Below are 25,460 nucleotides of genomic sequence, written 5' to 3' on the forward strand. Positions count from 1 at the left end.
CTCCCTGCCACAGAGGGGCACGGGTTATATACCAACGGAACTCCCTATCAGAGAACGGACCGGGTTACATACCCGCGGAACTCCCTCCCAAAGAGGGGACTGCTCGGGTGAGGGGACAGCGGAACCACCTGTGACGGCGACCAGTGCGGACAGGCCCGAATATATCCTCGACGCAAGTAAGGGCTGTTAAAGGGGCACAGGCAGGCTCTAGACGAAAGGGTGATGGGACTTGTGCCGAAACTGTGCCAATATTGCAATACAAAATTTTGATGGTTCGTGATACACACTGCGTGTGTCTTATATGATGATGTCTGATATCTTAACACATCCAAGCCATTAGATGGTTAATGAGGAAAAAAGATCGTGGCGAAATGAACCAGCGACCACGGCTGGGACAACTCGCAAAGCACCGTCACTGATGTGCATAGCGTTGTCACGTCACTGATGTGCGCAGCACTGTCACGTACTCGAGTTTGGTGATGCTGACTTGGTGTTTGCGGGTGGCTTCGTTGGCGAACTCGAAGGTCTGGAAGGAGAAGCTGTTCTTGCTGTTGGACAGGCGGTGGCCCACGTAGTAGCCCTTCGGAGACAGTGAGGGTCAGTCAGAGTCGTGGAGGGCCGAAGGTGCTGTTACTTTACAGCAGAATCGTTGACATGAACCAGCCGCTTAACTGAACAGCGCCCCGCGAGCGTAATCCTAACAAGGAAAATATGATGAGTCACACTCAGTCTATTATGTAATACAGTTGGACGCACAAATCCCCCATCGGTCCGCCACGCTCGCCGCGGTTCGGCCGGCTCTCCTGAACGTACCAGCACTTCCCCGTTGAGCAGCTCGTCGCTGGGCGGTTTCCATGTGACAAGCAGGCCGCGCTCCAGCGGCTCCACCACCACGGCCGTGGGCGGCCCGGCCGGCGGCTCCTCCGAGGTGACGATCGTCACCACCTCCGACGGCTCCGACGGGCCCACCTGTGCAGGGAGCGGGGAGGCACGGGTCAGCACGGGGTCGCACGGGTCAGCACTGGTCAGTGGTCACTGCAGTTACCCCTCCGACGGGCCCACCTGTGCAGGGAGCGGGGAGGCATGGGGTCAGCACACAGGGACCCATCGACGGGCCCACCTGGCGGCGCGGGTCAGTACAGGGTCAGGACACAGTGACCCACGGACGGGCCCACCACGGGTCACGGGTCAGTACAGGGTCAGCACACAGGGCACGAACAGGTCACGCAGCCCGTCCAACTACACTCCGATCAACTGCAACACGATCATCTTGCAAAGCAGTACACGGTACTATAGCAGCGTGCCATGTCTTTGAATCGTTTATGTGCTAATTCATTTCTGTTACAGTCTATATAATTACCTTTAAGTTATTATTTTCTAATTCACATGACTCGCCATGTGGCGTTAGTCGGTCGTCTGTATGTATATTGTACAGATACTGTCGGGGTTTGTTACCTCGTTTTCGGCGATGATCCTCATCTGGTAGGCTGTGGCCGGCCGGAGGTCCATGACGGACACGATCTCCATCTTACCGGGGATCACCACGCGCTCCATCTCCTTCGAGTCCCACTCGTCTGCCGAGCGGGCGTCACACAGACCGTCACACAGACGCTACAGTCACACAGAGCGTCACAGCGGCACAAAGACCGTTACAGCGGCACACAGAGCGTCACACAGACGCTACAGTCACACAGACCTCACACACTGACACACTGCCAACCGCACTGAACGACTGAAAAGGGAGGGAGGCAGCAGACAATGGATACGATTCAGTGGAGTATCTTTGCTGGGCCCTTTGCAAACGATACTGTAGCCAAGGGTCGATCGCTCTGTTAGCGACAACACGGGACGCCCCCTGCATTTGCCCAGACGTGCACAGGTCGGCACCTACCCTTGGCCTTTTTGTACTGGATGATGTACTGGAAGATGTCCGAGTTGCCGTTGTAGGGCGCGCTCCAGGAGAGCTCCACAGAGCGGCCGGACTTGTTCAGCACCTTGATGGCGAACGGCACCTCGGGCTTCTCTGTGGACGGGAAAACAACGGTCAGCGACGGGCGCCCGTGTGCACGGCAAGACCAACACACTGTCTAACAGCTAGAGTTGGTACTGAGAACGCACAGATAATGTAGACGCGTTGGTTAAGCTAACTTTCGTCACCTTTGAGTAACTAAGAGGGCTTTACACGATTTCCACCCCGTGGGTACGCAGTCAGAGTCTCTCCCTGGGTATACATACAATATGTACAATGAGTCTCACCCTGGACGATGAGGTTGATGGTGGTGTTGTCCTGGCCGAACGGGTTGCTGGCCACACAGGTGTAGGTGGCCGAGTCGCGCCGGCTCGTCTCCTGCAGGCTGAGGTCGGAGCTGGCGCCACCCTCCGTCTTCTGCTGGCGGATCGTGTAGCGCGGCGACGGCTCGCGCGCGCTCAGCGGCGCCCCGTTACGGCTCCATTTGATGGTGATGGGCTGCTCGCCGCGCGCCTCGCACACCAGCACGGCCGGGTCGCCCAGGCGCGCCGTCTGGTTCCGCAGCTTGATCTCAAAGTGGGGCGGCGCTGCCGGCGGCCGAGCCCGTCACAGGCACATCCCCAGTTCCCCAAGCACACAGAGGCGAAGATGGGACTGGAGTAGTTCAATAGAGAATGTCCGTTTACTAAGCATATAGCTCGCCCACTGCCAAACACCTGACCTGTCACCCGAAGCGAATCAAGTCAAATCCCAATCTACGTCAGCCTTATCAGCTAAAGCGCACCGACATTTGTACCGCAGTGTTCTATGCCCTAAATATGGATAGACCTGACCAATTTATCATATCGCCCGACCGACCATCTCTTCAGTCATTGAATGCCTAGGACGCCGCCTACGCCTTCCCTGGACCATATCCCGCCTACCCTGGACAGTGGACACTACCCCACCCTATCTACCCCTGACAGTATCACTGCACGCCCACCATCATCTTCAGCCTACCCTGTACGTTGACGTAGATGACGGCGGAGAGTGTGGGCCCGATCTGGTTGTCGGCCTCGCACAGGTAGTAGCCCTCGTCGCGCTTCTGGATGCTGTTGATGACCAGTGTGCCGTCGTCGCGCACCTGAATACTGCTGTCCGAGTGGCCCAGCGCCCGATAGTCCTCCGGCCGCGAGCCTGCGCAGGCACCGAGACACGGCGGTCAGCAGACTCGCAGGAACCAACCAGACATAGCTATTCGGCGATGCTCAGGGATCAGGGACGGCAGAGACTCACAGGGACCAGACACGGCAGTTAAGAGACTCACAGGGGCCAGACACGGCAGTTAAGAGACTCAGAGTCCACGGCACTATCCAAGACAGTCAGATTAACACTCAACATTCCACTGGCTCTGATGTGAACTAAAATTCGCATATTCATGGCAAAGCACAAAGCAAGCAGTCAGTCAGCGGGGCGCGGGTTAACACAGGACCCTTCTGACAGACCCCTTGTTGCAGCACTGTTGGCCCGTTAAACACGACTGCTGTATTCCGCCGCCGCTGCCCAGCACCGCTCCGTCGCTCGGTGTGTCTCGGTGCTTACCTGCGGCCTTTTTCCAGGCCATGCGCGGCTTGGGGAAGCCGTCGGCCTTGCACTGGATCTCGGCGGTGCTGCTCAGCGCGAACTCCTTGTCGGTGGGCTCGATGATCCAGCGGGGCGGCACTGCGGGCCGCCGGGCGGGGGTCAGCGGGGGCGGCGGCGGCGGGCGGACCTCCACAGCCGCCCGGCGGAGCGCTACACGGCGCACCAGGACCAACTCCAATCACCCCAACCGGGCACACCGGCTGTCGTCCAGTGATTTATTGTGAACAGATATAACGCCGTAATCAAATAGACGGCACGAGCTTGGAACTGGTCCTGGTTATCACAGTGCAAACAGCAATGGCTTACGGCACGATTTCTTTAAAAGATAATTTGAGTTCAATTATGAATAAAAATAATTGACTACAGAACTTTCGCACAAGCGTAGAGCTCATCATCTACGTTAACTTAAACAAGAATGATAATGAAGGTATCAAAAATTAAGCTAGGGCCCAACTTAGTTATAACCGTTATACTTGAACTAAGTAGAGCACAATATGTCTATTGCAATATCACAAACGTGTGATGACGCCTCCTCCACAACTGCCTTTTCAGTCACAAACGCCGTGACAAATTAAAGCAGCCATCTCACGGCCCAGTCAGTTTACTAGAGTCCTGGGCAGTTGTGGAGAGGCGCGGTGGTCGCCTTCCCTCGCACACTCAATGTGTCCCATAGAGTGAGGTGCGGCATGCATTACGTTACGTTACAGTACGTTACGAGGGATGGGCGACCACCATCACAGAACAACATGCAGCATGCGGTGTGAGTAGAGGGGGCAAGAAGAGAGAGAAACGGGATGATAGAGGGGCGAGAGACAGAGCAGGATGGGGACAGGAGTGCCTCCTTCAACAAAAGCAAACTCAAATTCATAATATTGCTTTTGATCACCAGTCATTAAGCAATTAAAGAAAGAAGTAAAATAGCAGATTGAAATGTCTAAAAAAAAAGAGATACCAGAACTTGAGAGCTACAAATTGAGAAAACTATCGAGACCGGCCGACCCTATCTGTCCACCGGACGGTGATGATCCAGGGGCCGATGAATATGGCCGACGTCTGCCCTTCCCGGGCGGCGTCACATCTGCTGCGTACGCCACAGGAGGAGCCGCGGCTCGGGTTCACCGACCACAGAGCGGGAGAACATGTGACGTCCGACGTCTCCAGCACGGGTCAGGTCGGCGGCAGGGCACGGACACGTCAGCTGGCGGCAGTACGACACTGAGCCCGGGCAGTGGAACCCAGGGCACCGCCTCAGTCCCGGCGTCAGCCGCACGACCCCGAGGAGTGGAAACCAGGGCACGGTCTCAGTCCCGGCGTCAGCTGGCGGCGGGACGACACTGAGCCCGGGCAGTGGAGCCCAGGGCACGGTCTCAGCCCCGGCGTCAGGTGGCGGCGGGACGACACCCCGGAACCCGGCACCCCGGTGTGATGGGGACAGTCGTCACTGAGACGGAACTCCGCAATGGCTGGCGTCCATCGTCTGAGCACGGCAGGCCTGGCGTCATTCTGATCGTCATCACCATGTACGCCAAGAAGGTCCTCCAAACCAAAGTACAGTGCATCTCTGATCACTAAAAGAAGTGGAGAAACCCATAGGCTTCTGCGACGAGACGACCCCTAACTTTGTTCACTCAGAGTCAAGGCATGGAATAGAGGCGTAGCAAATGATATAGATGATGTTAGCCTAAACCACCCACACCTAACGGAATGAATGCTTAGCATCTTTCGATACATAGGATCTCTTCGCCCTTTGCAAGGTAGAACCAACTAACAGGAATATTACATAAACCAAAAGTTGATGCATCGGATAGGAAAAAGTAGACAAAACAACTAAATTAATATAAGAGCACAAAATATTTGACAGAATCAAGCCGGTGGGCAACACAGGCCAATTATTAATCAAAGATCAGTTAAATCTGTTCAAAAACCCATATGAAGAGGACACTACTGATTTCAGCCACAACCTTGCCGGAGAGGACAAGTTGTTACTCAAACCAGCATGGGCTGTAGAGCTGAGACTGAGAGATAAATTCGGGTCATCGGTTGACCGGAGACGCCCGACCACCAGAGGAAGGCAGCTACATCGACTGAGTTCCGACAAAAGGTGAAACAGGGCAGATCCGAGACAGATTGGCATTGGAGAGGGACACCGGAAAGACCAGGAGCCTGACACAAATCCGTTAGACACTAAAGCACGACCCCTAGCTAACCCTTAACAACGAGCGTGGTTGCGACGGTGGCCTCTCCGGCGGCGTTTCTGGCCCGGCAGGTGTAGGTGCCCGAGTGTCCGTGCGACACGTCCCGGATCAGCAGGATGCTCGTGCGCCGGCCCACCGACTGCGTGACGAAGCCGCGCTCCATGGGCAGCTGCCGGCCGTGGAACGTCCACTGAATGGACAGCGGCGTGTCGCCCTTGTACACGTTACAAGTCAGCGAGACGTCGTCGCCGGCGTTCAGAGCGTCCTCGACTCCGTATACGGCCAGCTCGGGTGGCACTGAAAACCAACGAATGATGGGAAAGATGCGTTAGCCAGTGGAATAAAGAGTTAAAACAAAGCGTTGAGGACACCTTTACAGGGATCTGGAAGAGGTTTAGAGCGGAGGTCTCCGGCGGACGGGCGCACTGACCCCTGACCACGAGTGCGGTGGCCACGGCGGCCTCTCCGGCGGCGTTGCGCGCCCGGCACGTGTAGGTGCCCGAGTGGCCGTGCGACACGTCCCGGATCAGCAGGTAGCTGGAGCGTGGGCCCACCGGCTGCGTGCTGAGCTGCCGGTCCATCGCCAGCTGCTTGCCGTGGAACGTCCACGATATGGAGAGCGGCGTGTCGCCCTTGAACGCGTTACATGACAGGGAGACGTCGTCGCCGGCGTTCAGGGCTTCCTCGGCTCCGTACACGGCCAGCTCGGGTGGAACTGCAATGGATGGTGTGGGAGACCGGACCAGTTAGACGGCTCCTAACAATACATGGCACGCTGGTCGCTGAGAGAAGTAGAATAACGCGGCTGGCTGGTACCGGAGGCTTGGAAGGCTGTGGATGAGGTCTGAAATATATCGTCAAGGATGTCCAGTAGGATCCAGTGATCAGTTAAAGGACACTAAACCAAAGAAGAATCTGATCACAAGAAAACTGGGCGCTGCCACTGACCCTTGACGACCAGCGGCACGGCAATGGACGCCTCGCCGGCGGCGTTTTTGGCCAGACAGGTGTACGTCCCCGAGTGTCCGTGGGCGACTCCCCGGATCAGCAGGATCCGGGTCCGGGCACCAAATGTCTGCGTGACGAACTGCCGGTCCATGGGCAGCTGCTTGCCGTGGAACGTCCACGAGATGGACAGCGGTGTGTCGCCCTTGTAAACGTTACAAGTCAGCGAGACATCGTCGCCGGCGTTTAGGTCATCCTCGATCCCATACACGCTCAGTTCCGGTGGGACTGGAAACGAAAAAAGATTGCACAAGTGACACCATTGTGGTAAAATAAAGAACCGTATGAATGTTTTGCAGTTCTTGGTCTCCCGTAAACCATGTCAACAAGAAACTAGCGAGGATTATTCAAACAATTCGTAGTTTTTAGTGGAACTACAACTACGTCGCCGGTCACGTATATCGAGATCTACCATCCAGCTAATCTATTAATAAGTGGAAGAACCTGCAGAATAAGTTCCAAGCGCAGGAACCCTAATTTCAAATGGCACAAAATGCCCAAGAATGGCTTAACTTCTTAAATAACAAGAAACGGTACAATTAAAATACATCCGCGTGTTATCTTCAACGATGTTTGAAGATGAGCCGGTCCCGTAGCTCAGTTGGTAGAGTGTTGGACTTCGCGTGGTTAGAGCACGCCTTCCCGGTCATAACAGTCCGGGTTCGAAGCGCGACGGGCGCTTGGCATTTATGGGCCTCCTGACAGGTATGGTTGCGGTTGGTGGCAGGCCATAGCCAGTAGCGGCGGAACACATTCAATTAAGGGGGGGGGGCACTGCCGACTTTTGGTCCCATTCTTTTCATGCAACGCCCATTGGGCTGATGTTAAAATGCCAAAATCAAAGGAAGGCACGGTGTCCCGGTGCCCTCCCCGTTCCGCCGCCTATGGCCGTAGCCAGGCGAAGTGAGTATGGGGACCGGCCGTGCGCGCCTAGATGCGCACGTTACAACTTTGGACTCTAAATTCTGCCATAGAACTGGAATTGCGCGATCGGAGGGTAGAGGGCAGGGTCACCGCAACAAGCTTCGCTTAGCGGTGGCTCTGTCCTTGTGAATCATTCCTATCAAAAGGTTCGGACTAGACTTATCTTTCTAAATGATTCACATCAGAGACAATCTTCAAGACCTAAAAAAACTGTTTTACGAACTGTGAGGAAATATAAGAGAGAAGTCAGAGATACAATCATTATCTGACCAAAGAGCACCACTTCCGACCTGAAACTGTTCCTATGTCCAGACTTAGAGAGTAGCTGCATAATCTGGCAGCCAGCAGCCGATCCATGCACCGAGCCTGGCGGACCGCCCGCTCAGGACAAACTTGTTCCGACCGAACCGTGCATGCCAGCGCTGAGAAATACCTACTGTCGCCTGTCAGACACCAGCGGCTCAGTACCTACTGCAAATGAGCCACAAGCCCTGACGTGGTAACTGGTATTCCACGCCACTAACTTCATGAGGAACCGAAAGTCGATGTGATACCACTGACACTTCAAACTTAGGTTTTCGAGCAAACAAATCAAACGAAGAGGCAAGCGAGAGGAAATAGAGGTTATTATCAGTGGGAAGCAATACATAGGACAGCCAGAAGCCAAACCCGACAATCGAACGGCTGCAAACTAACCCTTGACAACTAGAGGGATGGCGACTGATGTCTTCCCCGCCGTGTTCTTGGCCAGGCAGGTGTAGGTGCCCGAGTGCCCGTGGGACACCCCTTTGATCAACAGGATGCTGGTGCGATCGCCAGCAGCAAGTGTGGTGAACTGCCGCTCCATGAGCAGCTGCCGGCCGTGGAACGTCCACTGAATGGACACCGGCGTGTCGCCCTTGTACACGTTACAAGTCAGCGAGACGTCGTCCCCGGCGTTCAGGGCGTCCTCGACTCCGTAAACGGCCAGCTCGGGTGGCACTGAAAACCATTGTACATAAATTACTTTGCAACTCGAAGAAAGCCAATCAAACCGAAACGAAACGTGGGGAGAGATGCAGGATTTGAGAAAATTCAGGAAAGACTGGAAGGAGAAAAAGAAACCGAACCGGTAAAATGCACTGATAATTAAAACCCAGAACGCATAAAGAGAGACTTAACTGACCCTTGACTACTAAGGAGGCCGAGTAAGTTGTCTTGCCGGCGGCGTTTCTTGCAATACAAGTGTACGTGCCGGAGTGGCCATGCTGCACCGATTCAATTGTGAGAATGTTGGTTCTTTGTCCGATGGACAGGGTGTTGAACTTCCGAACCATGGAGACATCGCGTCCGTGGAAGGTCCACGAGATGGTCATCGGGGTGTCGCCCTTGTAGGCGTTGCAGTTGAGAGAGACCTCGTCACCAGCGCTCAGCGCCTCCGGAGACGGAAACGGAAAAATCTCCGGAGGCACTGGAAGAAGATACAGTACTAAAGTCAAGTGGTATAACCAAATCATTTAACCACGTTTCTGAAGACAAATTTTCTTCTTGTGGGATTTCACCAGCCCCATATAGTTGAAACGCCTACCCTGATGGATGTAACTGAAGCGAGGCGAGGCCACGGGACATGGAAAGGATATCGGGGCGAGGAGTGGGTTCTCTGGCGATCTCCAGTGTCGTGGACTGACCCTTGACCACCAGCCGGGTGGAGTAGGACGTCTCCCCGGCCGCGTTGCTCGCTCTGCACGTGTACCGGCCCGAGTGGGCGTGCTGCACGGACGGGATCATGAGGATGTTGGTCCTGGCGCCGGCCGGCAGCGTGCTGAACTGGCGCTCCAGCACCGCCGACTCGCCGCCGTGGAACGTCCAGCGGATCGACAGCGGCCTGTCGCCCTTGTGGACGTTACACGGCAGGAACACCTCGTCCCCCGCGCTCAGCGCGTCCGACACAGGAAACGGCAATATCTCTGGCGGCACTGAAACGCATCAAATCAACAAATAAATATCTGGTGAAGCATTCAACGGAAATACGAGTATATTTCATCAAAATGAAGGAGGTGAACTTGGAGACAAAAGGATATAAGACGCTGAATTACTTCGGGCCATGACGGCCATCGAATCTCCTCAGCGGGGTTTCTGGGACAGGAGAAGTGGAAGACCGCACTGACCCTTAACGACCAGCTTCGTCGAGTAGCGAGTCTCCCCGGCGGCGTTCTTGGCCAAACATGTGTATGTTCCTGAGTGGCCGTGAGACACCCCCTTGATGAGCAGGATACTGGTGCGGTCGCCAGCGGGAAGCGTGACAAACTCTCGGTCCATGGGAAGCTGCTTTCCGTGGAAGGTCCACATGATCGTCAGCGGTGTGTCGCCCTTGTAAACGTTGCAGTTCAGGGAAACATCGTCGCCTGCGCTCAGCTCTTCAGCCGTGGGTACCGGCAGGATTTGTGGAGGGACTGAAAAGATGCCCAGAACCATGTCAGGTCTACAACCAAGATAAAAAGAAGAAAACGGAGGCCCATGACTGAAGGAAAGGACGCCAGAATATGTGACGCACTTGTCCAGATAAAAGGAAGCCAGTCACTCAAGATACATGAAAAGCGGAAAGAGGAGCAAGGAATACTGAGGCATCAGTTAACGCGTGAACATGTTGGCATGCCGCCCAGCCCGGAGCACAACTGACCCCTGACAACCAGCGAAGTGGACAGCTGTGTAGCGCCGGCGGCGTTCCGAGCTCGGCACGTGTACGTCCCCGAATGGCCATGAGACACAGACTTGACCAGAAGCATGCTGGTTCGATCGCCAAACGCCTGCGTGGTGAACTCCCTCTCCATGGAGACGTCGCGGCCGTGGAACGTCCACGAGATGGTCATCGGCGTGTCGCCTTTGTAGACGTAACACTGGAGACTGGCGTCATCACCGTCACTGAGCGCATCCAGAGCCGGGAACGGAAATATCTCCGGTGGAACTGGCGAACAAAGCAGTTTAAGATATTAACTAGATCCAGAACTGAGGCTGCTCTTCGACACTTTCGTTGGTGCCGCCACCAGTGTTCGTCAGAGACTGATGGCAGTGCGAGGAAGGCGATAAGCGGAGAAGGGATGCGGAATGCGGAAGGACCATTGAGGACTGCCGAGGAGAGGTGTATGTAGCCACTGACCCTTGACCACCAGCTCGGTGGCGTAGGTGGCGCGTCCCGCCGCGTTGCGCGCCGTGCAGGTGTACGTTCCCGAGTGGCCGTGCTGGACGGACCTGATGAGCAGGATGTTGGTGCGGTCCCCGATCGCCTGCGTAGCCAGCTCGCGGTCCATGGACACGTCGCTCCCGTGAAAAGTCCACCGGACCGTCATGGGCGTGTCGCCCTTGTAGGCATTACACGGCAGATACACCTCGTCCCCGGCGCGCAGGGCGTCCGGCGTCGGGAACGGGAAGATCTGCGGCGGCTCTGGAACGTGCACCGCCAGTCTGAGGAGACGTCGTCACGCCTGCAGCGACGGGCACAGCACTGCCTTCGAACGACCGCAGTGTATGCAAGCCTGCTGGAGCCTTGTGCGGTTAGGACCAGGATAATGATATGCCGCCTCACTCAATATAAGAAGCGGGACAGAACCCGGAGCATCTTCTTCCACAAGCTAGCCAAATCCTCCCAGATTTTACAGGCAAATGAAAGCCATGTCTTAATAAGATAGGCAATGGGCGTAGTGGCGGTGCATAGTGATGCGATGAGATTTTCAAAATTCAGCTTATGTTAAACAAACTTAGCTATGGAAGCTTAGAAGCTTAGCTATTGAAATCCTGTCGACGTCACTGCATCATTCAATCTGACGAAATCTCATTGACTAGCAAATAACCAGCAAGTTCAACTTAAGGCACTTTGAGGGGAAAATGCAGGTAGGATTGAAAACAACGGAAGGACCAGGAACCCTCACCACCAGTTACCACAAGACTGACCCTTGACCACCAGTTCCGTGGAAACGGCCGTCTGCCCTGCTGCGTTCCTCGCCGTGCATGTGTACGTCCCCGAGTGGCCGTGTGCCACCGAGGGGATTAGCAGCATCTTGGTGCGCGAACCAAACGCCTGCGTGGCAAACTCCCTCTCCATGGAGACGTCGCGGCCGTGGAACGTCCACGAGATGGTCATCGGGGTGTCGCCCTTGTACGCGTTACAGTTGAGGGACACCTCGTCTCCCGTGCGCAGGGCCCCCGGAGCTGGGATCGGCAGAATTTCCGGAGGAACTGAAAGGGATTCAGCGCAGCGACAGTGCTCGGGGTTACATGAGCAGAGTTAATACGCATTACAAACGGACTACAATGGTGAGCGAATAGGAAAATCCGTTCCTGATACGCATTTACTTGCTTATGTAACCCCGGTATGTCAAACAGCTAGACCGATTCACAGCCACGGTGATTGGGAACGAGGAACGTTAGCGCCTTGAACTACCCATGCTATCCAAAAGCAGCTGACTGTCCTATGATGTGTAGAGGCTTGACAGGGGGCGAAGCCCTCGACGACACGAGGGACTCTCCCACCCTGCGGTAGTCGGGTTGGTCGACGGGAACAGCAGGGCTTCGTCACGCACAGAAACACGGTCCAGATGTGCTGCCAGGTTACCATACATGAGGAGGCTGCCAGGTTTTGCATACCAGGACAGCGTCATTAATTCGATTTAACTGGTGTCATTAATTCGGGTTGAATGGTCACTATGTCATGGATAAGCGAAGCTCCACCGGCAACGCGCCGCCCAACCAGGACAGAAAGGAGAATTGTCATCCGATGATTGGCTGAATATGAATGCTTAGGGAATCCTATAAGCTGGCCTCCGTACTCCATAATCGTTTCCAGAAAATAATCTAACCATGATACTTCTTTAATTGTCTGTAGGTAAGCATGTACAAACATGGAAAGAAGAAATGTCGACCAGAATTTTAATAGCTAGGAGGCGGAAACAGGTGGTGCGGAACAGCAGGAGGAGAAAGGAGGACGTTTTGTCACAGACGCGCATTTCCACAGCCGTAAGAACTGACCCTTCACTACCAGAGCGGTCGAGAGCTGCGTCACTCCGGCCGCGTTTTTGGCCCTGCACGTGTAGGTGCCCGAGTGGCCATGTGACACGGCCTTGACCAGCAGAATGCTCGTCCGGTCTCCGGCCGACAGCGTGGTAAACTGACGCTCCATCGACACGTCTCTGCCGTGGAAAGTCCACGTGATCGTCATGGGCGTGTCGCCCTTGAACACGTAGCACTGCAGAGTTGCGTCGTCGCCGTCTCTCAGTGCATCGAGCGTCGGAAACGGGAAAATCTCTGGCGGCACTGAAATGACAGGTAGACGATCCCAGGCTAGCAAAATGGTGAAAAACTCAGCTGGGGTGATCCTGTTACGATTGCTTTCGAAACAAAGAACAAATACGTGTAATAATAGAGCCAGAGAGGCAACATGGACATGGTTGACTGGAAAGGATAGAACAGATTCGGATCGAGGGTACCTAATATCTACATCTAAGACAACCACCACACTGACCCTTGACAACCAGCTGTGTGGAATATTCCGCGCGTCCTGCTGCGTTTTTGGCGATGCACGTGTAGGTGCCGGAGTGGCCGTGTGACACGGCCGGAATCACTAGCATCTTGGTGCGCGTGCCCACCGCCTGCGTGGTGAACTGCCTCTCCATGGAGACATCGCGGCCGTGGAACGTCCATGAGATGGTCATCGGCGTGTCGCCCTTGTACGCGTAACACGTGAGGCTTGCGTCATCACCGTCCATGAGTGCATCCAGCGCCGGGAAGGGAAATATCTCCGGCGGAACTGGCGAGCACAGGGAGGCCGCTCAGTAGCGCCGCACACACCTCTGGAGGACCGGGGACCGGAGCTCGCCGCAGGCCCAAGGAGTAGGATTTTCGATGGGTGAGACCTAACTGGGTTTCACCAAATCGTGTTTATCTTTTAAACCATATTTATACAGCTGGGTTAGTCAGTGAAGAGAAGGTGATGCTGGTGCAGAACCCTGGGTCAGCCTTGGAGGAGCCAGACGAGCAGGCCGAGCCTCACGCACCAATCAACTTTAAGCCGACAGACGCACTTACCGAATAGAGAAGCCCAGAAAGTATCTAAATCGTAACTGAAAAGAACATTAAGAACTGTGAAGAACACATGGATCGGATACCTCGCGTGTACTAAGGGACACTATATCGGCACCTCTAGGTGTCGTTTGGCTTAATCCACGTCTCAAACGATCATGCTATGCAGGTGTGACGGCAGAACCACGCGCCACTGACCCTTGACGGTGAGCCGCGCCGAGTGGACCGCCGTGCCCACCGCGTTCGTAGCCGTGCAGTGTGCACGTGTACAGTCCGCTGTGACTTCCGTCAACAGACGAGACGGTCAGGAGGCTGGTACGGGAGCCACCCGAAATAACGCGGACTTTCTGCAGCTCCGCCACCGGCCGGCCCTCGAAGGTCCACTCTATGGTCATGGGCGTGTCGCCCTTGGCCACACTGCAGGTCAGAGCCGCGTCTCTTCCCGTACTCAGCGGCGCGTCCATACTGAAGGGAACAATCTCCGGCGCCTCTGATGAACCATGCAAATCAGATTCGATAGTTGTACATATAACGAACAAAAATAATGAAATAAAGTGATCGTGGTAGACAGGATATTTCAGCTAGGAATATTCACCAGGGAAGCAGAGAGTAAGGAGAGGTAAGCGGATTCCATTTGCACCCTACAGTGATCTGAATGTCAGGTCACTGACCTTTCACTGTGATAGCTGCCGTGTGCGACGCCTTGCCCACCGCGTTAGAAGCAATGCAGCTATACTTTCCGCTGTGATTAGCTCCCACAGATTCAATGGTCAGGACACTAATCCGGGAGCCGGCGTGGAGCACCAGCACGCCCATTTCACTGCTGACCGGCCGGCCCTCGAAGGTCCACTCTATGGTCATGGGCGTGTCGCCCTTGGCCACACTGCAGGTCAGAGCCGCGTCTCTTCCCGTACTGAGCGGCGCGTCCATGCTGAAGGGAACGATCTCCGGCGCTTCTGCAAATTCAAATGAACCCAGGCATCGCGTTCAAACTAAATAATATACCAAAGAGAGGCTTCATGTTTAGGGAATGAACGGGGGAAACGGGTGAGGCAGGACATCGGGCAATAAGTGTCACAGTAAAACCGGTTGTTATCTAGAGATTCGCTGACCCTTCACAGTGAGATGCGCCGTGTACGACACGTTGCCCACCGCGTTGGCCGCGGTGCAGGTGTACGCTCCGCTGTGAGCCGCCTCCACAGACTCGATGGTCAGCACGCTGATTCGGGAGCCGGCGTGGATCACCAGCACGCCCATATCGGGGGTGACGGGCCGGCCCTCAAACGCCCAGTCCAGGGTCAGTGGGGTGTCGCCCTTGCCGACTCGACAAGTGAGCGCTGCGTCTTCGCCCGTGTTCAGAGGGCCCTCCATGCTGAAAGGCGAGATCTCAGGCGCCTCTGCCAACCAAAAGTAAAGCAAACGCAAAATAATGATCTGGAACAAAGCTGGACAAGAGAACAACAAGCCAACGGATCAACAGGATACACTAAAATAGGGGACACTGGGAACACAAGAGGAGTCCAGGTCAGGGGATGCGTAGTGTGCACTTGTGCAGGCTCCCGGCACGGCCACACTGACCCTTCACCGTGAGCCGGGCCGACTGGGAGGCCTCCCCCACGTCGTTGGCAGCGGTGCAGGTGTACTCCCCGCTGTTGGCCGCCCCGACAGACTGGATCGTCAGGAAGCTGGTCCGGGCGCCCGCCGATATCACATTCACTCCCATTTCAGAGGTGACGGGACGTCCGTCGAAGGTCCAGGATAGCGTCATCGGAGTATCGCCCTTGCTGGCTCGGCAGGTCAGAGCGGCGTCTTCTCCCGTGCTCAGTGGAGCGACAACATCGAATGGCACAATTTCGGGTGCCTCTGCCAGCCCAGAGTGAGCGTAAAGACGCAAACAAGCGAGGATGAAACTGGGTGAATGAAATGGAGGCGGGTAGCACCAGAAAAGGACACCGAAAGGTGGACGAGGAGTCGAGGATTGGAGGAGCGTGGCACTGCCGGGCCGGCAGGTCACTAACCCTTGACCGTGAGCCGGACCGAGTGGGTGGCGCGGCCGATAGCGTTCTCGGCGGTGCACGTGTACAGGCCGCCAGTGTCCCCGCCGACCGACCGCAGCGTCAGGATGCTCATCCGCGGTCCGGCCGAGATGACCCGCGCCGAGCGCAGGTCGTCCACCGCGCCGCCGTTCACCTCCCAGGTGATGGTCAGCGGCAGATCGCCGCGCAAAACGTTACACGTGAGTGCCGTGTCCTGGCCCAGTCTGAGCGCTTCCTTCAACTCGAAAGGCACGATCGCTGGCGCCTCTGAAGTGAAACATTGCCAGCAATTAGGAACAGAAGGATTATGGAGCTGAGGCTTTTATCACAACTGGTTCATCAGGGATGCCGCCGCCCCACAGTGATGCAAATGGGGTTCACGAGTGGCCATAAATACCCAAAAGTCAAATTACCAAATCGAGTTAATTGCGATATGGCCGAGTAGACAAATGTTTGGGGCATCTGAAATCACACGGTTTTCATGTTTTTGTCAAAACCGGCCTCGTGTATAATCGTCAGAAGTCGTGACATTTTCTAGGTCGTAAAATGACAGTCAGACACTCGCAAGTTCAAACGCCGCTGGTTTGCGTTCATTTCGTACAAATTGAAAAAAATTATGCATGGGAATGATCCCCAAAGCCTTTTGCTTCTAATGCCGGGTCACAAAACGCCGTATCTCAATTGCTTTGGCGGTAATCTGACTATTTGTCATCATGTTGCAATCGCAGTTTTTTACTAAGAAAAAAAAAAATGCTTTCGTTTCACCTACAGCACTTAACACAGTGTGTACCCGTTAGTCCACCATACCATAGCCTTCCCTAATCATTTCTGAGTCGCATCGTGAAAGAATTAAGGCGCTAGCACAGGGCTGACCGGCGCTACAGAGGTTTTTGTCCGGGCGGTCGGGTGCCGCAGTGGGCGCGCAGTGGGCGGGTGGGTGTCGTCGCGCGGCGTCCGGGCGGCGCGGCGGCGCGGCCGCACGGGCCGCCCGCTGCGCCGCGGCACCCGACCGTGCCGGACGAAAACTTCTGTAGCGCCGGTCAGCCCTGTGCTAGCGCCTTAATTCTTTCACTATGCGACTCAGAAATGATTAGGGAATGCTATGATATAGTGCACTAGCGGGCACACACTGTGTGAAGCGCTGTAGGTGAATTGAAAGCAAATATTTTTGGTAAAAAACTGCGGTTGCAACATGATTACAAATAGTTATCTCACCGCCAAACCAAAATAGATACGGCTTTTTATGACGTGGCATTAGAAGCAACAGGTTTCGGGGATCATTTTCATGTATAATTTTTGCAGTTTGTATGACATGAACGCACGCTAGCGGCACTTGAATTTCAAGTACCTGACAGTCATTTTACGACATCGAAAATGTCTCGACTTCTGACAATCCTACACGAGGCCGGTTTTGACAAAAACATTAAAATAATACTTTTTCATACACCTCAAACATTTGCCTGACTGACCATATTACGATTTATTCGATTAAGTGAACTTGAATTTTGGGCCTTTCTCGTATTTATGGCCACTCGTGAACCCCATTTGCATCACTGTGCGCCCGTACGGAATGATTGGTGGCTTAAGGACACTGAATTCTTCAAGGAACGATCATGCAAGCTCTTTTTCGGTCTCATTCGACTTCTTGGTTAGTGAAGGAGGCGCACAGCATACTTATGCCGACAGTCACACACAGTTGTGCAAGGTAACCGAAGCGACCATTAAACAAAACATAGCAGAGGCATTGGAGGAACAAATATGAAACGAATCAAGACATTTCAAGCAGCAACAACTATTCTACAGGAGACACCTGTTGGCTGAATTTCGTGCCACTGACCCTTGACCGCTATCGATGCGGAGTGGGTTGCCGCGCCCAATGCGTTAGTGGCGGTACAGGTGTACAGTAGGTCTACTAAAAAAGTCCCCCGCTCCAGAGGCGGCCGGCCGGCCGAACCCCCGGATTCCAGCCCCGACTCTATTGCGCAGGCCGCGGCAGCGACACGGGTCAGGTCGCGGCGCCCGGCGAGTGGGTCAGTTGGCGGCGGCCGGCCGTGGAGTGAGGACGCCGTGTGTGGGGCGCAGAGATGCCGCAGTGCAGAGGAGGGGGAAGATAGCGACTCTGCACTATGCCGGAAATGATGCCTTTGTGATCTAAATTAAACACCTGCAGACGCAGTGCATATCCTCCCTCGCCCCATTCCTATTTTATCATAATCCTTCAATAATCCGTAATGACCATTCAACGCAAGCAAACAAAACAACCCGTTTAGCGGCGACATCATCTCGGATAAAAAGCGACAGTGATGATTAAAATAGACTTAGCGCGAGGGCAAATCAAGGGGTATATATGTATCACATACCGAGTATTTTATTCCCATCTAGCAAATCAAGATTGGAGATCTTGTCCAACAAGTCAGCGGCCGTTCTAGACACAGATAAATGCTTTGTTTTCGGTCGCATCATTATCTGCAATAATTCGAAGCGAGGTTTAACCCTCGCCTGCCGAGAAGAAGGGGTGAATGCCGCCACCATGTATTTTTTGCGGTAGCTCAAAGCACACTGATGATAGAAGGCTGACATTTCATACGCCTTGCATTTAATTCAAGCCGGATCATTTGACATCAACCACGTTTTCAGGTCAGGTCACTTAACCATGGCGTCTTAAGTAAATCTCTGCACGGTTGTCGGTTATAAAATGATGCAAATCCGCAATGCACTTAGTGTCATATGCGTCATGCTGGCTTACATGTGACTTAGTTTGCATCGTTTGCATTCTGTTCGCGAACCTGTCAGTAAGATTATCAGCACTAATTATCGCACAGGATTGGTTTTTACTTTTTATGGTCGTCAACGTTGATTTCAAGTGTCGTCATTTTAGCCAAATATTCGTGCTGATTGGTGGTATTGTGCCAACTGACAAAATTGCGAACAGAGTGATATTTGACTTAAGAAATGTATTTGATATTATGATTATGGTGATTGAATGCTACATAGGGTGGAGGCTTAGGTTAGGTTAATTTATTTCTGAAGCTTACTGTTTTGTGTCAAACTTTTCATCTATGCTTATCTCTTTCAGCCCACAGGCATGAAATATTTAGTGAGAAAACCCAAAAGTACAGTGGCGGATCAGGATCCAGGGGGGGGGGCAAAAAGGGCATTTGCCCCTCCCAAACGGCATAATTTTAATATTACGCCTATGGACAAGGCATGGAAAGAATCGATAAATTGTTATGGTTTGCCCCCCCCCCCTCCCCAAACTCTGAGCTGGATTCGCCACTGCAAAAGTATGATGAATGTTATGATTTTTTTTTGCTTCACACTTTCATGTTACATGTTAAGATTTTTTTGGAACACTTTCAATATGATTCACTTAGTATGCTAAAGAAGTGTGAAGTGATTGACTTTCATATCATGCTCTGCTCACTGTCTCAGCGGAATAATATGTTCTTAACAGAGCACTTTCAATGTTTTTAGCATCTGGAATTCAAAAAGATGTCCTAATTTATTGATATCTTCACTTTCTTGATATATCTCAATTATCTGCTTCTGTAGGGATACATATTTTGCTCATTTTCATGTGTTTCAGGCTAATTCTTAATTTTCCAATATTGGGGTTGTAGTTTTGCCATTGGGGTTGTACTTTTAAAAATTGGGGTTGTAGCTACAACCGCCACGGTACCTATATAAAGTTCCGCATGTGGTCATATAAGCATAATGGGGAAATATGGAAACTGTTAATTTGGCGTCGGAAATGATCTAAAATTATGCCTCAAGCACTTCAAATCGTGACTTCATACATTCTTGGCAAGGTCTAATGCTTCACTTTTGCATTGTTCACCTTGCGTGACGTCATTTATGACGTCACTAGGACTAGGGTGATAGGAGTGCTTCGTCAATAACTCCCGATCAAAATGAGCTAGCCAGTCGGGACAGCCATCAATGGACTTTGCAAGACTTGCCGAATCAAATGTTATGCAACATGTCCTCCTTTCAACAGCTTCGTGACCTGTGTTGCCCTAACATGAGTCATGACATTGACCTCAGGTAAACATCCTAAATTGCTTCACCTAAACAAAAAAGCGTATAAATCGACGCGTCTGAGAACAGAAAACACGATTGTATCGAAATGACGATAATGCGACCATTTTTGCGAAGTTATTTACCAAAAACCGGTCGAATGCCTTGGGACCCTTGACCTGTCCTAAGAGGTCACTGATATTTTAAAATCGGGTACCAGTTCGCTGCGTCACGTAACGAAGCAAACGCTCGTTTTTTCCGCGAGGCTCTAGCAGCTAGCTCAATTATAGGAGTTAAACATGGGGTTGGGGGATCGCTCCCTTCTCACTCGCTATTTGGCCGGGATAATGTTTGCAATTATTGTTAAAATCTAGCATTTTAAGATTTCAAATGACCCATTTTCCCCGCCCAAGTCTTTCAATTCAAGGTCATAACACCATGTCACGTCAAGTGACCTTACCTCAAGGAAAGTTCCTGTGCTCATCATATCTAAATACACCGACTAACCGATCGCTTTAGAACTTTCAGCGATTTCAATGGGCAACACTATATGCATTTGAAACGTTTACTTTGCAAGTTTGACATTGTTGACAGAAAGGCCGGGTCAATTTTGAGATCGCTCAAGTCAATGGGAGAAAATTGAACTGTGACATAACTATGCTCTGGTGTAGTAAATAATTGGGTTGTGCGAGCCAGCGACAGTGATCTGCGAGGGCGAGACTGTTCCCGTGGGACGATTGCCCTGTCAGGACAGTCCAGCCGTCTCCCAAACGGTCACCCGAAGAGGATTATGTGTCCTGGAATGGATCCGACATCAACTACAGGCTGGCTGGTGGGGTGACCTCCAGTCCAGAGAGGGAAGCATGAAGACTAGGGGCGATGCGGATTGGTTTTTCCTGAGGATAGCGAGGACGGAAGGAATCTAGCACCCTTGACCCTTCCTCATACTGAATGTATCTCAAGCGTTTTTTTTCTCGACATCGTCAATGTGTCATGAATAAAAATATGAAATCCGGGAGGATAAATTAAATATATAAATTGTGGCCAACAGAACATTATCAGTTGCGTTCAACATACTCGTAAGCATGATCACACACCCAGCTTACATATGAGCCATGTAATAATTATTTTTGATAGACATGCTTAAGTTATGAAATCATCTGAAGTGTTTGTAAAGTTCCACGATACGGATCTAATATCCTGCTATGCATCATGACAATTTCTGGTCAGGTCATGTCTTTGAACATAGGCCAAATTTTTCAAATGACCTTTAAAGATCAACTTTTGATTCATTCGAAGCGATTTGATAAGAGGAACACGAGGCTGGTAAAATTAATTTCAAGCAAGTTTTAAGCTAATAAATTTAAGTGTTTGTGGAAAAGCAATTGGTTTTCTCATAATACCGATGGTGGCAGTTGCTGTTATTTACGTGCTAAGCCGTTCACCTTAATTAAATCTGACAATATTATTCAGACATAGCGGTAAACGAGCTGATTGTTGTGTTAGGTTAGGCTCGGTCGATTTTAGAGTGGGAAGGATGACAGGAATTAGGGGGAGACAGGGGGCCCGGGGGGAGTCCTGGACCTCATGCTCCGCTGGGGCCGAGCCCATCACGTGGGTTGGATTGCCCTGACACATGGATAGCCCTGGGCGGTGTTTCACGGCCCCGCGTTGCAGCACGCTGCGCTGCGCTGCTGCATTGTTGCGGCGGTTGATATGAATTCGGCTCCACGCTAGCGTTGCGAGCTTCCGAGTCTGTTGATGTTTCCATGGAAATTGGAAACCCAATGCACCGGTGCGCGCAACGCACCCTGTCCAAGCAAAATTTTACCACCGATGACCTCTGGTGCCATGACCTCTGGCTCTAACCCGATCTAAAATTGGCAGAAGTAGGCATTCTTCTTCTTCTTTTTGCTATTTTTGACGCTCCTTCGAATGCCACTTAAATGTCCAAAGCTGAGGTATAAGAATGATGCTCAATCCCCATTTACCCTCCAACAGGGCGTGAGAGTCTAAGGCATTCCTGTGGGGCACGGGCTAACAATGAGTATCTCATAATCATTGTGGCCAGGCCATGAACATCTACTGCCATTCTTGAACGCCGGTTTCGGTGCGCTGAGCGGTGACCGTCCCGTTTGTTGGATTCTACAACTGGCTGGCGGAAAGCGTTACCGGCCGCCCGTCCACCGCCCGCGGGCCTTACCGAGCGGTCCCGCTGACCCTACCTGACCTGATACCGGCGCGATACGGGACAGGCATACGGGGGTTCGGCTCAGCGGAGGCAGCGCCCACTGGTGCCGGGGACTTTTTTAATAGACCTACTGTACACGCCGCTGTGAGCCGCGCCCACTGACTGAATGGCCAGGAAGCTGGTGCGGGGTCCGGCCGACAACACACGCACGCCCATGTCACTGCCGACAGGCCGGCCCTCGAAGGTCCACTCTATGGTTATAGGCGTGTCGCCCTTGGCCACACTGCAGGTCAGAGCCGCGTCTCTTCCCGTACTCAGCGGCGCGTCCATGCTGAAGGGAACAATCTCCGGCGCCTCTGATGAACCAACCAGCCCCACCAAACGTCAAGATAATATTCAAACAGAAGTGGGGACGATAGTAACAGAACAAGTGTTGATGGATACAGGAAGTCACATTGGACCGTGATACAGAAGAGTACAGGGACCGAGTGCCGTCTAAGGCGCACAGCTGTCGCAGTTGACCGACCCTTGACGGTGATCCGCGCCGAGTGGGACGCCCGTCCGGCCGCGTTGGAGGCAGTGCACGTATAGACGCCGGAGTGGGCCGCCCCAACGGACGGCACTGCCAGGAAGCTGGACCGAGGCCCGGCCGACAGGACGCGCACGCCCAGCTCGGCACCCAGCGGACCGCCCTCAAACGTCCACGTGATGTTCATGGGCGTGTCCCCCTTCTTGACGCTGCAGGCGAGCGCGACGTCCTCTCCGGTACTAAGTGGTGACTCCATGCTGAACGGGACGATGTCAGGCGCCTCTGTCGAGCCAGACGTCTGATCACCAGCAGAACGGGTGCAAGGACGGACAGCTGGAGTCTGAAGCTGGAGAAGGATAAAGGACTCCACCGACATGCATCGCACCGTCGCCCGTCCCCGCCGTGCGGCCAACTGACCCTGGACAGTGATCCGCGCCGAGTGCGCCGCCTGGCCCGCAGGGTTGGTGGCCGTGCACGTGTACCGTCCGCTGTGGGCCGCCGCCACCGACTCGATGGTGAGCACGCTGGTCCGGAGCCCGGCGTCCACCACCCGCACCCCGGCCGTGTCCGAGATCGGGCGTCCGTCCCGAGTCCACGCCAGCGTCAGCGGTGGGTCCCCTCTGAACGCGTTACAGAGCAGCGTGGCGCTGCGACCGACGCTGAGCGGCGCATCCACCGTGAACGGCACTAGCTGCGGCGCCTCTGCCAACCGACCGCCGACGTCAGCCGCCAGAGCGGGCCAGCGACAGCCCCTCACACCAGACACGCGTACACCAGGAGCCTACATAATGAAATACCGTGGCATGTAAAAAGCAGGAACAGAAGTTTGTCTGGATCAATGAGGAATGAGGATGACGGATACAGTAGCATTTCCATGAAGATGAGGTTGCCATGCACCGTCTGCTCTTTCCCCTGGCCCAGCTCGCCACTGACCCTTGACGGCGAGCCGCGCCGAGTGGGCCGCCGCGCCCACCGCGTTCGTAGCCGTGCACGTGTACAGTCCGCTGTGACTTCCGTCCACAGAAGAGACGGTCAGGAGGCTGGTACGGGAGCCACCCGAAATAACGCGGACCTTCTGCAGCTCCTCTACTGGCCGGCCCTCGAAGGTCCACTCTATGGTCATGGGCGTGTCGCCCTTGGCCACACTGCAGGTGAGAGCCGCGTCTCTTCCCGTACTCAGCGGCGCGTCCATACTGAAGGGAACAATCTCCGGCGCCTCTGATGAACCATGCAAATCAGATTCGATAGTTGTACATATAACGAACAAAAATAATGAAATAAAGTGATCGTGGTAGACAGGATATTTCAGCTAGGAATATTCACCAGGGAAGCAGAGAGTAAGGAGAGGTAAACGGATTCCATTTGCACCCTACAGTGATCTGAATGTCAGGTCACTGACCTTTCACTGTGATAGCTGTCGTGTGCGACGCCTTGCCCACCGCGTTAGAAGCAATGCAGCTATACTTTCCGCTGTGATTAGCTCCCACAGATTCAATGGTCAGGACACTAATCCGGGAGCCGGCGTGGAGCACCAGCACGCCCATTTCACTACTGACCGGCCGGCCCTCGAAGGTCCACTCTATGGTCATGGGCGTGTCTCCCTTGGCCACACTGCATGTGAGAGCCGCGTCTCTTCCCGTACTGAGCGGCGCGTCCATGCTGAAGGGAACAATCTCCGGCGCTTCTGCAAATTCAAATGAACCCAGGCATCGCGTTCAAGCTAAATAATATGCAAAAGACAGGCTTAATGTTAAGGGAGTGAACGGGGGAAATGTGGCAGGGAGGCAGGACATCGAACAATTAGTGTCACAGTAAAACCGGTTCCTATCTAGAGATTCGCTGACCCTTCACAGTGAGATGCGCCGTGTACGACACGTTGCCCACCGCGTTGGCCGCGGTGCAGGTGTACAGTAGGTCTACAAAAAAAGTCCCCCGCTCCAGAGGCGGCCGGCCGGCCGAACCCCCGGATTCCAGCCCCGACTCTATTGCGCAGGCCGCGGCAGCGACACGGGTCAGGTCGCGGCGCCCGGCGAGTGGGTCAGTTGGCGGCGGCCGGCCGTGGAGTGAGGACGCCGTGTGAGGGGCGCAGAGATGCCGCAGTGCAGAGCAGGGGGAAGATAGTGACTCTGCACTATGCCGGAAATGATGCCTTTGTGATCTAAATTAAACACCTGCAGACGCAGTGCATATCCTCCCTCGCCCCATTCCTATTCTATCATAACCCTTCAATAAGCCGTAATGACCATTCAACGCAAGCAAGCAAACAAAACAACCCGTTTAGCGGCGACATCATCTCGGATAAAAAAGCGACAGTAATGATTAAAATAGACATAGCGCGAGAGCAAATCGAGGGGTATATATGTATCACATACCCAGCATTTTATCCCCATCTAGCAAATCAAGATTGGGGATCTTGTCCAACAAGTCAGCGGCCGTTCTAGACACAGATAAATGCTTTGTTTTTCGGTTGCATCATTATCTGCAATAATTCGAAGCGAGGTTTAACCCTCGCCGGCCGAGAAGGGGTGAATGCCGCCACCATGTATTTTTTGCGGTAGCTCAAAGCACACTGATGATAGAAGGCTGACATTTCATATGCCTTGCATTTGATTCACGCCGGATCATTTGACATCAACCACGTTTTCAGGTCAGGTCACTTAACCATGGCGTCTTAACCCTCGCATGTGTAGGGGGGGGGGGGTCGGATGGACCCCCCCATGGTTTTTCGCAAATAACTCGCGTAAAAAGCGGCCGATCGCGACGAAACTTTCAGTACCCTCGCATTGATCAATTTTACACCTACCCTGAAAATTTCATGACCCTGACCCCAATGACCTTTGACCTGTGACCTCTTTTCCGAGACCATGTTTGGCCGGAATCGCGATTCCGCGTATGTCGGCTCGCATTAGCCGCGCGTTTG

The 25,460-nt window shown here is 53.5% G+C and overlaps 1 protein-coding gene across 35 annotated transcripts in view; it reads right to left on the minus strand.

Moving 5' to 3' along the window:
• LOC122373537 (Down syndrome cell adhesion molecule-like protein Dscam2) overlaps positions 1-25,460 on the minus strand; it is a 117,583-nt gene that overhangs the window by 23,835 nt on the left and 68,288 nt on the right. For 24 of the 35 annotated variants that reach the window (XM_043351681.1, XM_043351700.1, XM_043351706.1 and 21 more), the window contains 8 exons: positions 9,384-9,671; positions 3,551-3,670; positions 2,969-3,145; positions 2,257-2,556; positions 1,892-2,023; positions 1,456-1,574; positions 814-969; positions 468-580 (listed from right to left, as the gene is read on the minus strand). In XM_043351681.1, the coding sequence (XP_043207616.1) occupies positions 468-580; positions 814-969; positions 1,456-1,574; positions 1,892-2,023; positions 2,257-2,556; positions 2,969-3,145; positions 3,551-3,670; positions 9,384-9,671 (1,405 nt within the window). Of the gene's footprint in view, positions 1-467; positions 581-813; positions 970-1,455; positions 1,575-1,891; positions 2,024-2,256; positions 2,557-2,968; positions 3,146-3,550; positions 3,671-6,217; positions 6,503-8,412; positions 8,698-9,383; positions 9,672-10,375; positions 10,661-11,643; positions 11,929-12,717; positions 13,003-25,460 lie in introns of all 35 variants that reach the window. The other 11 variants (XM_043351713.1, XM_043351687.1, XM_043351708.1 and 8 more) reach the window with 6 other exon arrangements.

This window comes from Amphibalanus amphitrite, unplaced genomic scaffold (assembly GCF_019059575.1).
Source record: "Amphibalanus amphitrite isolate SeventyFive unplaced genomic scaffold, NRLGWU_Aamphi_draft 001513F_arrow, whole genome shotgun sequence".
NCBI lineage: Eukaryota > Metazoa > Arthropoda > Thecostraca > Balanomorpha > Balanidae > Amphibalanus > Amphibalanus amphitrite.